The 13,858-nt window shown below is 42.8% G+C and overlaps 1 protein-coding gene across 2 annotated transcripts in view; it reads right to left on the bottom strand.

Moving 5' to 3' along the window:
• Positions 1-13,674, bottom strand: part of NMT1 (N-myristoyltransferase 1) — a 32,060-nt gene extending 18,386 nt beyond the window's left edge. For both annotated transcript variants that reach the window (XR_003525301.2, XM_027625964.2), the window contains exons 1-2: positions 13,513-13,674; positions 2,045-2,153 (exon numbers count right to left, since the gene is read on the bottom strand). Coding sequence is in view for 1 of the 2 variants with exons in the window: in XM_027625964.2 (XP_027481765.1) it covers positions 2,045-2,153; positions 13,513-13,643 (240 nt within the window). In the remaining variant the exon portion in view is untranslated. The remainder of the gene's footprint in view (positions 1-2,044; positions 2,154-13,512) is intronic.
• Positions 13,675-13,858: the final 184 nt, after the last annotated feature.

Below are 13,858 nucleotides of genomic sequence, written 5' to 3'. Positions count from 1 at the left end.
GTTCATTTACTTAGTATGAGTTAATAACCCAGTGAGCACGTGTTTCTCCTGACCCTCATCATTAGATTTACCAAATCTTAAACTCTACTAATCTAGGAGGAAAAAAAATATTAATTTTTTTGTCAATTTATCTTTTCATATACTGATTGAACATGTATTTTTAATTGTGTAAACTGCCTACTCTTTTCATTATTTTAAATTGGCTGATTCAAATACTACAAATATTTTCCCAGTCTGTTATCTTTTTAACTTCTACAGAGATTATTTAAATTTGTCAATTTTTCTTTTATGACTTCCAGGTCTTATGTCAGGCTTACAATTATCTAAAAATACTCATAATTTCTCCTGGTATTTTTACTGTACCATTTTCTTAAATTTAGATTGAGAAGGACAGGGAGAACATAAACTAACATGTTTACATTGCTTATTCCTGGGAGGTAGGACAAGGGATTTTTTCTTCCTCTTGTTAAGTTTTTCCTAAATTCTTGACAATTGAACTGCACCCCTCTCACAAAGAGGGAAAGGGAGGCTATGTAAATGGTATTTTGTTAAATGTTTCTAATTCCAAAGTGAACCATTCTGACACACGCTAGAGCTCAAATACCTGTGAAGTCTTCCGAATACCCACCCCCAGACAAACTCATGAAACAAGTAAAAGTCTCTAAAGCCAAAGCATGGGCTTGGGCTAGAATCCCTGACCCAATGACCTGGCTGAGCCATTGCTCTCATCTTTAAATTATTTTTTTTTTAAGTAGGCTCTATGTCCAACGTGGGGCTCAAACTCTCAACTCCTAGATCAAAGTTGCATGCTCAGGGCCCTAGGTGGCTTAGTCGGTTAAGTGTCTGCCTTCAGCTCAGGTTATAATCCCGGAGTCCTGGGACTGAGTCCTGGGATTGAGTCCTGGGATCGAGCCCCAGGTTGAGCTCCCTGCTCAGCGGGGTATCTGCTTCTCCTTCTTCCTCTGCGCCTTCCCCTGCTTGTGTGCACACGTGCTCTCTCAAATAAATAAAATCTTAGAAAAAAAAAAAAAAGAGTTGCATGCTCTACCACCTGAGCCAGGTAGGCACCCCACTGCTCGCATCTTTAAAATGAAGAAGACCCCCTCCTCCCTGGTAGGGATGTTGAAGGTTTAGGATGGATTTAAATGAAGTGCCTGGCAAGAACCTGGCCGACATGGTGGTCAATAATGGTGTTTGATTTTATTTTTTTCCCTGTAGGGGATTTAATATTGAGAACAGTAAAAAAAGCACTTGAAGTCATTTCTCAACAAGGTAGGAGATTCAAGCTGGAGTACAACATTTGTGGCATAAAACAAAGTGTGGGTATACTGGAGTGAGACTGGATTTCTTGTGAGGCTTAGACACTGTGCTAGAGGTAATTCTGAGAGGGATTATATGTTCAAGCTTCTCCTGGGGTCTACTCTGAAGGGGGCAGCACTTAACCTGAAAGAAAAGGTTTTCTTTGTTAAATGTACAAAACAAACCAATCCCTCCCCATACTTCCGGGTTTCAGGTCAGTGTGTCAGTCTTAGGTCGTCTGGTCTAGGCCAGTGGTTCTCAGCTGTGGAGCTCAGCAGTGCACTCTGTGCGACCCGCGCGGTTTCCAGCGCAAGGACTACGGCAATCAGAGAATGCTTGCAATACATAAAGGGTGGCCTTAAAAAGAGCAGGCCTTTTCTTCTCCCCGTGGCGGGGACTCAAGTCAGAAAGGACGGAGAACCACTGCTCTAGGCGGCAGGGGCCGTCAAGCGGGATCGCTCTCAGGCGCCTCACACAGCACCACATGCAGCCCTGTACCTGTGTGTACTGAGGGGGCAACGTGCTCAGGAGACAGTGTCTAACCTGCTGTGGCTCTTAAGGTACCGAGAGCAGTCTCATCACCTAGGTCTAGGGCAGCAGAGGGCCGCAGAGGGGTCCAACTCCTCCATCTTGAAGTAATACCAGTGGAGATGGTCAATCTGAATTGTTCCTATACATTGACCCCCAAACTCTCTCCTCTGAAAAAGCAACTCTCAGTCACACGAAAACAGAGCCTCCTTGTTACCTTCACAGGCTGATCCTGGGCTGAATCTGTCTCACTGCCTTTCTCTTTCTTCTTTTTTTGTTTCTTTTTCTTCTTTTTGGCTCCAGTGTCATTGGCTGGACTCAAACCACTGTTAAGACAAAGTAAATACTGATGCAGGGTTTTTAAAAAATCATCTGTTTTGAGCTACACTGACAAAGAGCTTTCTGTGAAGCCCGATCTTCCTTGATCAGGCCTGTTGGCTTCAGAAGACGACTGGAGAATCCAGGCCCCAGAGGGGCATCTGGAGGACACCACCAAACGCGGCTCCCCTCACTCCCACCAGCTCGGGGGGGGTGAGAGTAGGGTGGGAGGGGGGCCTGTGCCAGAAATGTCCTATTTGTTTGGAAAGAACTTTTCAATTCTTGCTTTTATTTGATGTTTATTTTCTTCCGATTGCTAGAGTGCTGTAACCAAAGGCGAATGACAATTGGTAACAGGGCATTCCTACCACCACCACTTCCTTAGAGCCCTGAATTTAAAATGATGACAGCCCAAAGCAGTCTTTTTGGACACCCTTCCTCATCCCCACTCCCACTCTCCCAGTGCATCAGGTTTAGTGAAATTCCCCAGCTGGATCTAAAGCTCAAGGCAGTACTGCAAAGGGAGGAAGAAAGGAGGAAAAAGGCAGTTTCACATTGCCGCGATCTGTGTCCAAGCTAGTGAAACAGTTGTGAGCACTGCCGAAATCAAGCCTGCAGGACCTAGGGCGACTGTCAGCTGGCTCAGACCCGGTGATCGCCACAGGCAAAACCCAGTACCTGGGATCTGGGGAAAAGAACAGTGAAGCACCCACCCACTCCTGCCACAAAGCGACTACATGAAGCGTGCCTGTGAGCCCAGTAAAGGGGAGAGGCCCTCTGCATGACACACCCCACGAATGCAGCAAAAAACAGTCTCATAGCCACATCTGAACGTCTCCTACAGCCTTTTATTATGGTTTTCTGAGGTCTCTCAACATCTTTACTGAGACACCAATCATATTATACTGTGTTTCCTTCACATTTTCCATTCATTTGCTCCCTTTTCCCAATTCTTGTTGATTTCTGGGTTTCCTTTATTTTACCTTTGTATTGGGTTTCCTTTATTTTATTGATGAATTTTAAGGTTCACCTTGCAGCTTAGCTTTCCTAATTATGGCTGGACAGATGACCCTTGAACAACACAGGGGCTGGGGTGTTGACCCCCCCCAGTTGAAAATCTGCATACGACTTTTGACTCTCCCAAAATTAGCTATTAATAGCCTACTGTTGATGAGGCCTTACTGATAACATGCTAATTAACACAGATTTTCTAGTTGTATTATATACTATATTCTTCAAGTAAACTAAGCTAGAAACAATATTATCGAGAAAGCCTAAGGAAAATAACATTTATAGTGCTGTGTTGTTAAAAGTTCACACGTAAGTAGACCTGTGCAGCTCAAACCCATGCTGTTCAAGGGTCAACTACAGTTGGTTTCTGTCATGTCTAAACTGATTTTGGCATTGTTGGCCTGAAAGTAATGCCTAATGTTACTCTGCCATCTTCCCTGGAAATCTTCCATTACAAAGTCAAAATTAGTAGTCCCACCTGACAATACAGTGAACCCTAATCTGCAGGATCCGCTAAAAGTGCAGGGTTTTAGCTGTATATTCTAGATAACCAATTTTCAAAGAATTAAAATAGTATAAATAATGCATTTTCCATACCATTACGATAAATTCCATTTAAGCTTTATTTTATAATTCGCAAAGTATACCTGGCCTTAAAATGTCTTGGCGTGATTATGAATATTAATCATTCTCTCATAGCAAGTGGTACTGTGTAAGGGAGAAGGAATCTGCAGCCATGAGCTGCCATCTCCTGTGGGAGAGGTACCTATTCCTAGGCCTGGGAGGAGCGCTGGCATCCAGACTTCATGACCTTACACTTGGACTAAAGTTACCTCCAGCCCGTGCTGGATCTCCCTGACTTTGCCATCTTTCTGCAACATCGTAAGGTCCTGTCAGCTGTGGGACTCAACTCTGTGAAAAGGCTTTCCGTACTAGAAAGTGTGTCCCTCCCATGCTAGAAAGCCTACAGTGACAGCAGCCTCTTACCCGGGAAGGTATCATCAAGCCTAACTTTTCCGTAAGCCCATAACCCTCAGTTCCTGGCTAGCTCATTCACTCTTCCTTCGCCCCGCCCTGGAATAACTGCCTGCACCCAACGCAGGGAGACAGACTACGAAGTCAGGGAGATCCAGTAAAGGCTGGAGGTTACTTTAGTCCAAGTGCACCTCCTACGTATTATCTTAATGGGACACAGAAGGCATACCATGAAAGGAAGACCGATAACAATCAGAGGGGGAATAAGGTAAACTCCTTAAAACCAGATGCTCTGCAAAACCCCCAAGGCCATGGCAAAGTACAGGAACCAGGAAGTCATTTGGATGGCCTAAAGAAAATTTTTTCCACTTAGTAATTCAATGTTATCATCTACAGGCCTATTTGTAGCCTATAACAACTCTATGTGGTTTTTAAATTCCAGACATATTCTCACTTCAGTCTCAAGATTATATGGAGCATTATAAAATTTAAAAACTGGTTGATGTTAAGAAACAAAGCAGTGCCCCACCACTGATACAATGTACAAGCCCTTCACTTCAGCTTACGGAATGAGTTACGTGGTTCCTGTATATGAATTACCATAAAAAAATATTTTTAAAAAATTCTATGGATAGGGCACCTGGGTGGCTCAGTTGGTTAAGCGACTGCCTTCGGCTCAGGTCATGATCCTAGAGTCCCGGGATCGAGTCCCGCATCGGGCTCCCTGCTCAGCAGGGAGTCTGCTTCTCCCTCTCCCGCTCCCCCCTCTTGTGCTCTCTCTAGCTCTCAAATAAATAAATAAAATCTTTTAATAAAAAAAAAAATTCTATGGATAAAAGAAGGTGAAGGCAAAGAACTGCTGTGTATCAACCTTCTGGATACTTACTAAACACATTTTCACATAAGGAAAATAGAAGAAATTACTTTCTCCAACTTCAGAAATCTTCACAAGCAAATCACTAAGGAACTACCTTCCTGCCTTTCTCTCTCTTCAGTGGAAACACTTCTGAGCAGCCATCGGGGACCCCACTTTTGTGGGAGGATCTTAGACTGAACTCTTGTTCTCTTTTATGCATCATCAACACACGAGCCTGACAAACTCCAAGACCCACACTAAAGCCAGAGAGCGAATTTCATTTTCCTTGTACTGCCTTGAATTCGCACACGCAGCTACTGAGCAACAATCCTGTTTCAACTTGTACAGCAGGCACAGAGATAGATGAATAACAAAGGGAAGTTAAAAGAGTCGTTTTCAGGGAGCTGCCAGGTACTGAACTACGTCCACGAGAACACATGATGAGCTCACCATGGTCTTCCAGTCAGCAACCCAGATAGGAGGACCACTGACTCAGAGAAGAGATTTCTTTTTTCTTTTTTTCCGAAGATTTTATTTATTTGAGAGAGAGAGTGCGAGCACAAGTGGGGTGAGGGGAGGAGGGAGAAGCAGACTGGGTGCAGTCCTGGGTGTCTCTGGGTTTATGACCTGAGCGGAAGGCAGATGCGTAACCAACGGAGCCACCCAGGCGCCCCGAGAAGAGATTTCCAAAGAGCTCACTAGGGTTTAGTTTTCAAGGTGATTACAGTAATTTTAATTATTCAAAAGAAACCAAGCTCAGAAGCTTTGAGAGTAAGTCTTCAAGAAGCCTCCCAGGAAGCCGCCAACACCATTTCAAAGAAGAGCTTCAGTTTGGATTTAGGGAGAACCACACCAGAGGACCCCACTGAAGCACGCTAGACCTTCTCTAAGAATTCGCATCATTTTTAAAGGGACCTGAAGTCCACACCCAGCGGGTGGACATCCCAGGGTGTGTGGGGATTCTGCAAACTGAAATAGCAATCTCTTAGAGAGCACTCTAAGCCTGCCAGGCACCTTTACACACTCCAAAGAGATGGGCCAGAACCATGGAATACATAAAATCAAAGTCTGACTTTGGTTCATTTGGTTCCAAAATAATGAGCAAAGAATTAGTGAAACCTGCCTTCCTGGGGAAAAGGGGGCTCCCTACAATGGAAATGGACATAGGAGTTCACATAAAAGTTTTGAAGTTAACACTCTAAAGTTGATAAACTCAAGTCATTAATGACCAACCTAGCGAATATGGGACAAATTAGCAGAATGACAGAGCCAGGAACAGGGAAGACAAGCAATAAAAAAATGTCATTAAGGGGCGCCTGGGTGGCTCAGTCATTAAGCGTCTGCCTTCAGCTCAGGTCATGATCCCAGGGTCCTGGGATCGAGCCCCGCATGGGGCTCCCTGCTCAGTGGGGAGCCTGCTTCTTCCTCTCCCACTCTCCCTGCTTGTGTTCCCTCTCTCACTGTGGCTCTCTCTGTCAAATAAATAAATAAAATCTTTTAAAAAAATTACTTATAAAAATGTCATTAAAAAAATTTTTTTTATTTAAGTAGGCTCTATGTCCAACTTGGGGCTGGAACTCACGACCCCAAGATCAAGGGTCATGCTCTACTGACTGAACCAGCCAAGAGTCCCAAGAAATGTCCTTTTTTAAAATGAAGGCCAAGATATTCTAAGCTCAAACACAAAAATCCCATGGATGCTCTGGTAAAAAGTCAGGGCTCGGAGGAGGAGATAGAAAATGAGCCTCAGTGCTGATTTCTAGAAACAGAATGCAGTGCCAGGATGTGTGAGTGGGCGGGAAGGAAGGGCACGCTGACAGATGAGCAGCTCAAGCACAGAACTTCCAGATAACACGACAAGCAGGCAGGGTCCATAACACAGGCCTCCTCTCCATCCTACTGGGTAACAAAATCCACTCGAAAGGTACAGGATTGGGGAACAGAAAGCTGTTATTGTGGGGGAGTGCAAGCTCAGCCACCAGGGCCGGTAAGATCTCAGGGCCACCCAGCTTAACTTGCTGTTCACAGAAGAGGAAACCAAGGCCCAGACACGTGAGGCAAACTGGTCACCAACTAACCAACTGGTATCCAAGGACAAGCCTCCAATCTCTAAAGACACGGACCATTCCTTCCCAAACACCTCGGTCTTGTTTCTGTGGGAATTTATCTGAGACTCCTCCAAAGCCAAAAGACACTCTTCCATCACACAAGGCCTTAAAACAAATTTCTGTGTACCAGAGGAGCACGTACTAAAGGCAAGGAGGAGAGTGAGCCACGCTTTATCCAGAAAGCCTCCTGACTACCCTAGCTCTCACTGGTATCTGGCTAAGATTATGATCTCCCAAATGATTTAATACTTTACATAGAATAATGTGTTGCTTCCTACCTTCCCAGTAAGATTAAAAATTTCCTGAGCATAAGGACATCTGATACAGCTGTTTCCTAGAGCACCCCCAGCTGCGCCCAGTGCAGTTAAGAGTTCAACAAATAATGTGCTTGACTGACACTTTCCAGCATAATAGACTAAAATAAAACCCTGAAAAGCTGGAGCCCAAAAGAGGGTCAGCAAAACATCTCCAGGAACGTTTCCATAGGACAGCTGTGTTAATAGTCTACGAAAAGTGTGGAGGGGTGCCTGGGGGGCTCAGTCATTAAGCGTCTGCCTTCGGCTCAGGTCATGGTCCCAGGGTCCTGGGATCGAGCCCTGCATCGGGCTCCCTGCTCCTTGGGAGCCTGCTTCTCCCTCTCCCACTCCCCCTGCTTGTGTTCCCTCTCTCGCTGGTCTCTCTCTGTCAAATAAATAAATAAAATCTTAAAAAAAAAAAAAGAAAAGTGTTGAGATGCTGTGCTCTTTTGAGCCACTGGTTGAGATTTTAAATAATCAGCTTTCTTATTAAATTATCAACTTTCTTATACGCCATCTTCTCCCTCCTGAGGACCTGTCCTATTCCTATAAAAGTTAAAACAAAAAAGCTCCACTAAAACTATTTTAAATGGTTCCAGTGTCTTAAACACAGACCACAGGTTTAGTTTTGATTATGAGATCAGAGAAAAAAAAAAGTTCAGAAAATAAAATTCACAATTTCTGGTCACTTATTTTCTACCCCTATAAACTAGAAGTTAATTCTTTGGGCTAAAATTTAATATTTTCAGAGAAACCTATTAAACAAATCCTAGGCTCTAACATCCTTTTGATTCTACTTTTGGATATCAGGAAATCCTTCTGCATTTACTTATGCGGTGTGATATGTTCACCAATAATCCTACTGGTACTCAGAAGGCCCAACAAGGTGAATGCAGCGGCATACGAGGGTACCCGGGCAAAAACCACATGGTCAGACTCAGTCTCAAAAGCCTATCCTCTTACTGCTGTGACTGCAGGGTCACTTACAGCAGTACCCGATACTCCGCAGTCCCACCCATCAGTTATTTATATAAAAGACTGCGTGTGAATCCTAGATGATGGGAAACATAAAACAAACAAAAAAAAACAAAACCACTTTAGTACTGCCATCAAGGTACCCCAGAAGGCCTGTGAAGAGAACAGCAGGTTGTGGGAAGGAATTACAAAAATTGCTTTTACTGCCATCCTCTGCCCTTCCTGGGACAGTTGGTCAGAATTTTGAGGGTGAACAAGCCAGTTCCTGCCATGGAGAATAACTGGTTTGTTTTGTTGGTTTTTTTTTAGGGGTCACAAAAGCTCTGATATACTAAACTGTTTAGAATGGGATTGAGACAGAAATGTAAATTCCACATCCTCTGGGTTGCTTTGGCGAGCCACGCTGTAACCTGGCAACTCCAAGGTCAAATCAAATGCTGTTCAGAGACCATTTTCAGTAATTTTCTGAGCAACGACTCACTGCTGGCAGAAATTTCACACACTAGAATGACCTCTGCAAAAGATACTTGTCCATTCAGAAGAGTTTAAAGGGGTCAGCCATCTCCATCACCAACTGGCTCCCTAGTGTGGGAAAGTTCATGGGTTACTGAATGGATCCAAAGACAGGACTCAACACTGCTGCAGAGTCAGGAGGCAGAAATCAAGGCAGTAGGGAAAAGAAATCCAGCAAGTTCGGAATGGATCCTCCAGGGTGACAAAGGAAGAGGTAGAGATGAAAATCCCAAGCCTCACTACCAAAGACAAATCAGTCTTTTTAAGTGAAGTCTAGGAGATAATCCATGGAAAGGGCTTAGCACAGTGGCCAGCACGTAGTAATAGTAACAACAGATAACATTTATCAAACGCTTGACAACAGTGTAACCTCCTCAGCTGCCTCTCAAAGTCAGCAGCAGTAGAAAAAATTTCTAAGCAAGTACTGACCCTGTCAAAGAATTTTAGTTTAAGTTTGTTTGTTTGTTTGTTTGTTTTGGTGCTCTCAAAAGAGAACACCATGTTTTGTGTGCTTCAAATGCAACAATCCCTAGAGCACCTTCCTTGAGGAATCAGAAGAGAGGCTTGCAGGGTAGAGATTTTAGACAAAGTTACAGAGAAGAGCTGAAGGAGCTCCTCCTGAAGTGACTAAACCTACGGTCCCCAAATCTACGGACTCTGCAGGCAAAGGGTTAAGCGCAGACTTGGTAAAGCTGGGAAATTTTAGAGTGAGCACATTAGTTAGACAATGTGAAAAATCAGCAAAACTGGTGTGCCATGAGCAGCAGTCTCCCTGAAATAGGCTCTCATTTGCTTTTCATTTCTTCTGCTTTCCAGTCTCCTCTTTGAAGCAGCTCTTGATTACTTTCTTTTTTAACTGCAACTTAATTGGGAAATAAAATTAGAACACTTATTCGATATCAGTGATGAGGTTTCTCTTTTCATTTCTGCTTTGATCTAGTTTTGAAAAACCAAAAGCTGAAGGGAGAAATTAAGAAAAAGGGACGAAAAAGATTTCTTCTTTCCAAGAGCTAGATGTAGCTATAAGCCATCAAATAAATATGGAAAGAACCACTCTCAGAGAATCTGAAGAATAAAACAAAAGCAAGCAAGGCTGGCTTTACGGAATTTCCTTTCAAAAAGCCCTTTGTTTTCTCTTAAGTTTTTTCATAAGAGATAACAGCTCAGGACTAGTGAGGAAAACTGACAAGAACTCATCTTAACCTGTCCCCATGGAGTAAGAAAGCAGGATGGGAAAGAGACATCCTTATCAAAAGGATAGCTTACCTGCATCTCAGTGGTATCAGTGACATTGCAAAATAAACTCTAAAAGAATCCCAGGAACAAAATAATATAAATGTCCTTTTCTGTTTCAATCATTCAAATAAACTTTACTTGTTTGTCAACCCAAAACTAAAATCTACTGCCAGCTAATAAGGTTTATTCTTTAGTAACAATTCTTGGAAAGCCTTTCACTAAAAACAAATAAGCAAATTAAAGCATATAGATGAATGGTGAACTGCATGGGGATACAGCATTAAGACGATCTTAGTCTGGGGGGTGCCTGGGTGGCTTAGTAGGTTGAACGTCTCACTCTTGGTTTCAGCTCAGGTCATGATCTCACGGGTCCTGGGTTCAAGCCCCAAGTGGGGCTCTGCACTCAGTAGGAAGTCTGCTTGGAATTCTCTCTCTGCTTCTCCCCTAATTCCTGTGTGCACACACTCTCTCTCAAATAAATTATACCTGAAAAAAAAAATTATCGTAGTCTGACTCTTCTCTCAGTTGCTCAGGGTAACTTATCTCAGGCGAGTAACAGGGAAAAATGCTGCCTGCCTTTGTTGAGTAGATTTAAAAAAAAAAAAATAGCGTACAGAAAAACTATACAGATACAGACATAAAAAATACACACACACAAAACAAAACATATACATACACTGCGTGTATGCATATGCACATATGTGTGTTTCGATGTATTTGTGAAATCTATACTCATCAAATGTTTATTTAATTATGGTTCTTTCATTGGTGTAAAGTACTGTGAGCCCATCTTGAAAGGAAGGCCTAAGAGAGTAAGGGTGAGTTTGAACTATCATTAACTTTTGTTGCATATTGTACTTTAGACTCATTAGCATCAGATGGAGATGCTCCCCTTCAATTCTTACATCACTTTTGAAAACATTTTAAGTAATACTAAGATAAGAAAATTTCAAGAAGCCAAAAAAACAGTGGAAAACTTCCAGGACAAATTGGAGGATCCCCAATTTCTGTAGGTATTTCACAGGAAACTGTAGTAAGGCTCACAATGAGACTGACTTGGGGTAAGAAATTGTGTTTGTAAGAAAAATCCGACACTCTTCCCCTCAGTGAGGAGAAATTCCACCGACACTGAACTCTGAATTTTAACATTTGCCATTTGTTCATCCAGCAAATACTCACGAATGCCCATTAAGTGCCAGGCATCTCGAAGACATGGTCCCTCTACTCAGGCACCTTACAATCAGGTGAGGCAGGGACTGGACACACATTATTTAACTACTGTTATAAAAGCTACAAAAACGAGGTATGTGATAAGAGCACAAGCTGGGGAAAGGAGGACAGGGAAGATTTGAAGGAAGAACAGGAGCGAGGGGCCAGGCTGTATTCCCGAGGTTATCTCATTTAATCCCTACAACTGGAGGTTAAGTAACTTTCCCAAGGTTATAGGACAACTAAGTGTCAGAACCAGGCTTTGAACCCCATGAATGACCCCAAAATCCATGCTCTTTCCGTGCCACACTGCCTCTTCCAAAATCATTTCCTCTGACAATTAATGGGAAAATATTAACTCCACTTCAGATTCTTAGTGCCCGAAGTAGCCTGTCCTCCAAGCTAGGTCCTCTGTTTTTCACCTGCCACCTCCAAACTCATTTATACAGACCTCTAGATTTGGGATGCTAATAAATTTGTTCACCAGACCATATATAACCATGCACAACAACAATAACAACAAAACAAAAAGTTTTTTTTTTTTAAGGTTACCACTTTGTTGTACTATAAATAAAACACAGAACTTTCTGCCAAATAGTTTTGCAAAGTGATTCACAGATCATAGGAAATAAAACCAATTAAAGAGCTATAGACACTTGTAAGGGCAACAGTTTAGCAGAAAAAAATAAAAGCAACCACACACAGAGCAAAGAAAAAGCCTTACTTTCACTTCTGAAATGACTTTTGAATTCAACAGCTCTCATCTATAATTAGGATTTCTACTCAGGAGGGCTGCACTTTCCCTTCTTCCTGTTCCTATTTCCTCTTTAAAAGGCTCTTCCTTTCTTAGGAATCTCCAACTTCAAGGCTTTTGTTACATGACATCTATTGAGTTATAGCAAAAGAACACACAGTCTTATAAAACCAGATCTGACAAACTTCCTTTTTCTTTACATTCTTCTTGCGATTTTTTTTAACGCTGGTCAAAGAACATAAAAGCTAAATCTTTTAACCTAAGGATTCATCACAAGCAGATTATAAACTACTTAATTAATCCTTTGTTCTTCCATCTTTACAAGGCAGTGGATTTTTTTTTTTTTTTAAGTTTATCCAAAGATTTCAACCTTTTACCTTTACCTACAGGCTACTGCTAATACTACAAATGACTTCATGGCTATGAAAAGGGGACTACCACACATACACACACGCGCGCGCACAAAATCAGACCACCACAGACTCACCCAAAGTTATACGTCAAAAAGTCTCATAACTTTCCGTTAAAAAACATACACAGAAATATAGACAGGGACAGAGCTTCAGCACCAGTTACTGTAACAATATGAAGAAAGAAGAATGACAGGGTGTGGCTTACAAGAATGAAAACTGATTTGGAAACAGAACTCAACACTGAAACGCCTGATTAATTTCTTCTGCCCAAGTAACAAACAATCACTAGCAGGCAAGAGAAGTACAGGAGATGCAGTATTAAGCCCACTTCCAATCCCTGTCCAAGCTGCACCATCACGCAATTTCTTGAAGTTTTGAGGCTATTTCAACAAAGTAAACAGAGCAAAGATCCTAGAAGACCTAATTATATACTGTTCAGGAAACTTATAGATTATCTAGAACAACGGGCACTGTACACACCAAAACATTATCATACAGTAATTACACTCTAGGGTTTATAAGGTAAGTTTGTATTTTGAGATTCTCCTGTTAGTGATATTTTACAACATAATTATGGTTTGTACAACCTGATATATTTCCTCATTGAAAGTGAGCTGCAGCGAAATGTTTTATTATTCGTTTATTGCTAATCACGTTGTTCACACACCTCTATAAGTAACGTTCCCTTTGAACTGTACTGTTAGATTGACCCGTGTTGTGCCATCGAAAACCATCGTCCAACATGCTCTTTTCCCTGAACGCGGGAGAAGCACACGAGTGGAACATTACACAGAAGAACTTTTATATAATAAAAGTATTGAATGTCTCCGGCCCTTAATATACTGAGCACCCACCCTGCTAAATGACAAAGACAGCAACCAATCGCCAGGCAGGATCCCAATGTCTCAGCCAATTAGAATATGGGGGTGGGGTTACCCTAAGCTCCCGGTGACTTCCCCGCACCCCAGAGACCCAGGTTGTGGGAGACTGGACGGGAACTGGACTCCGAGGATATCGTTACCCCCGGCTGTAGCTGTTTTCCTCCTCGTTCTCGCAATCGCTGCAGTGCTCATGGCCGTTTCCGTTCCCTTCCATCATCTGCGGCAGCGGAGGTGCCGGCGGCTTCACTGCTGTCTCACTCTCGTCCGCCATCTTGAGTTGCGAGAGCCGGCCTCCGCGCCTCACTACATGGGGGGTTCCTATTGGACGAAAGGAACTTGCGATATAGTCTGGGTTTTGTAGTTTTTGTGTCGAAGGGAGCCGTAGTTAAAAACAGCTCATTCTGGCGAAACCGGAAGAACGTGGACTACAATACCCAGAAATCATAAAGGGAGGCTGTCCTGAATGGGGGGGGGGCCAGCACTACC

This window comes from Zalophus californianus, chromosome 16 (assembly GCF_009762305.2).
Source record: "Zalophus californianus isolate mZalCal1 chromosome 16, mZalCal1.pri.v2, whole genome shotgun sequence".
NCBI lineage: Eukaryota > Metazoa > Chordata > Mammalia > Carnivora > Otariidae > Zalophus > Zalophus californianus.
The sequence above is the reverse complement of the archived record's forward strand: the minus strand, read 5'-3'. Positions and strand labels throughout refer to the sequence as shown.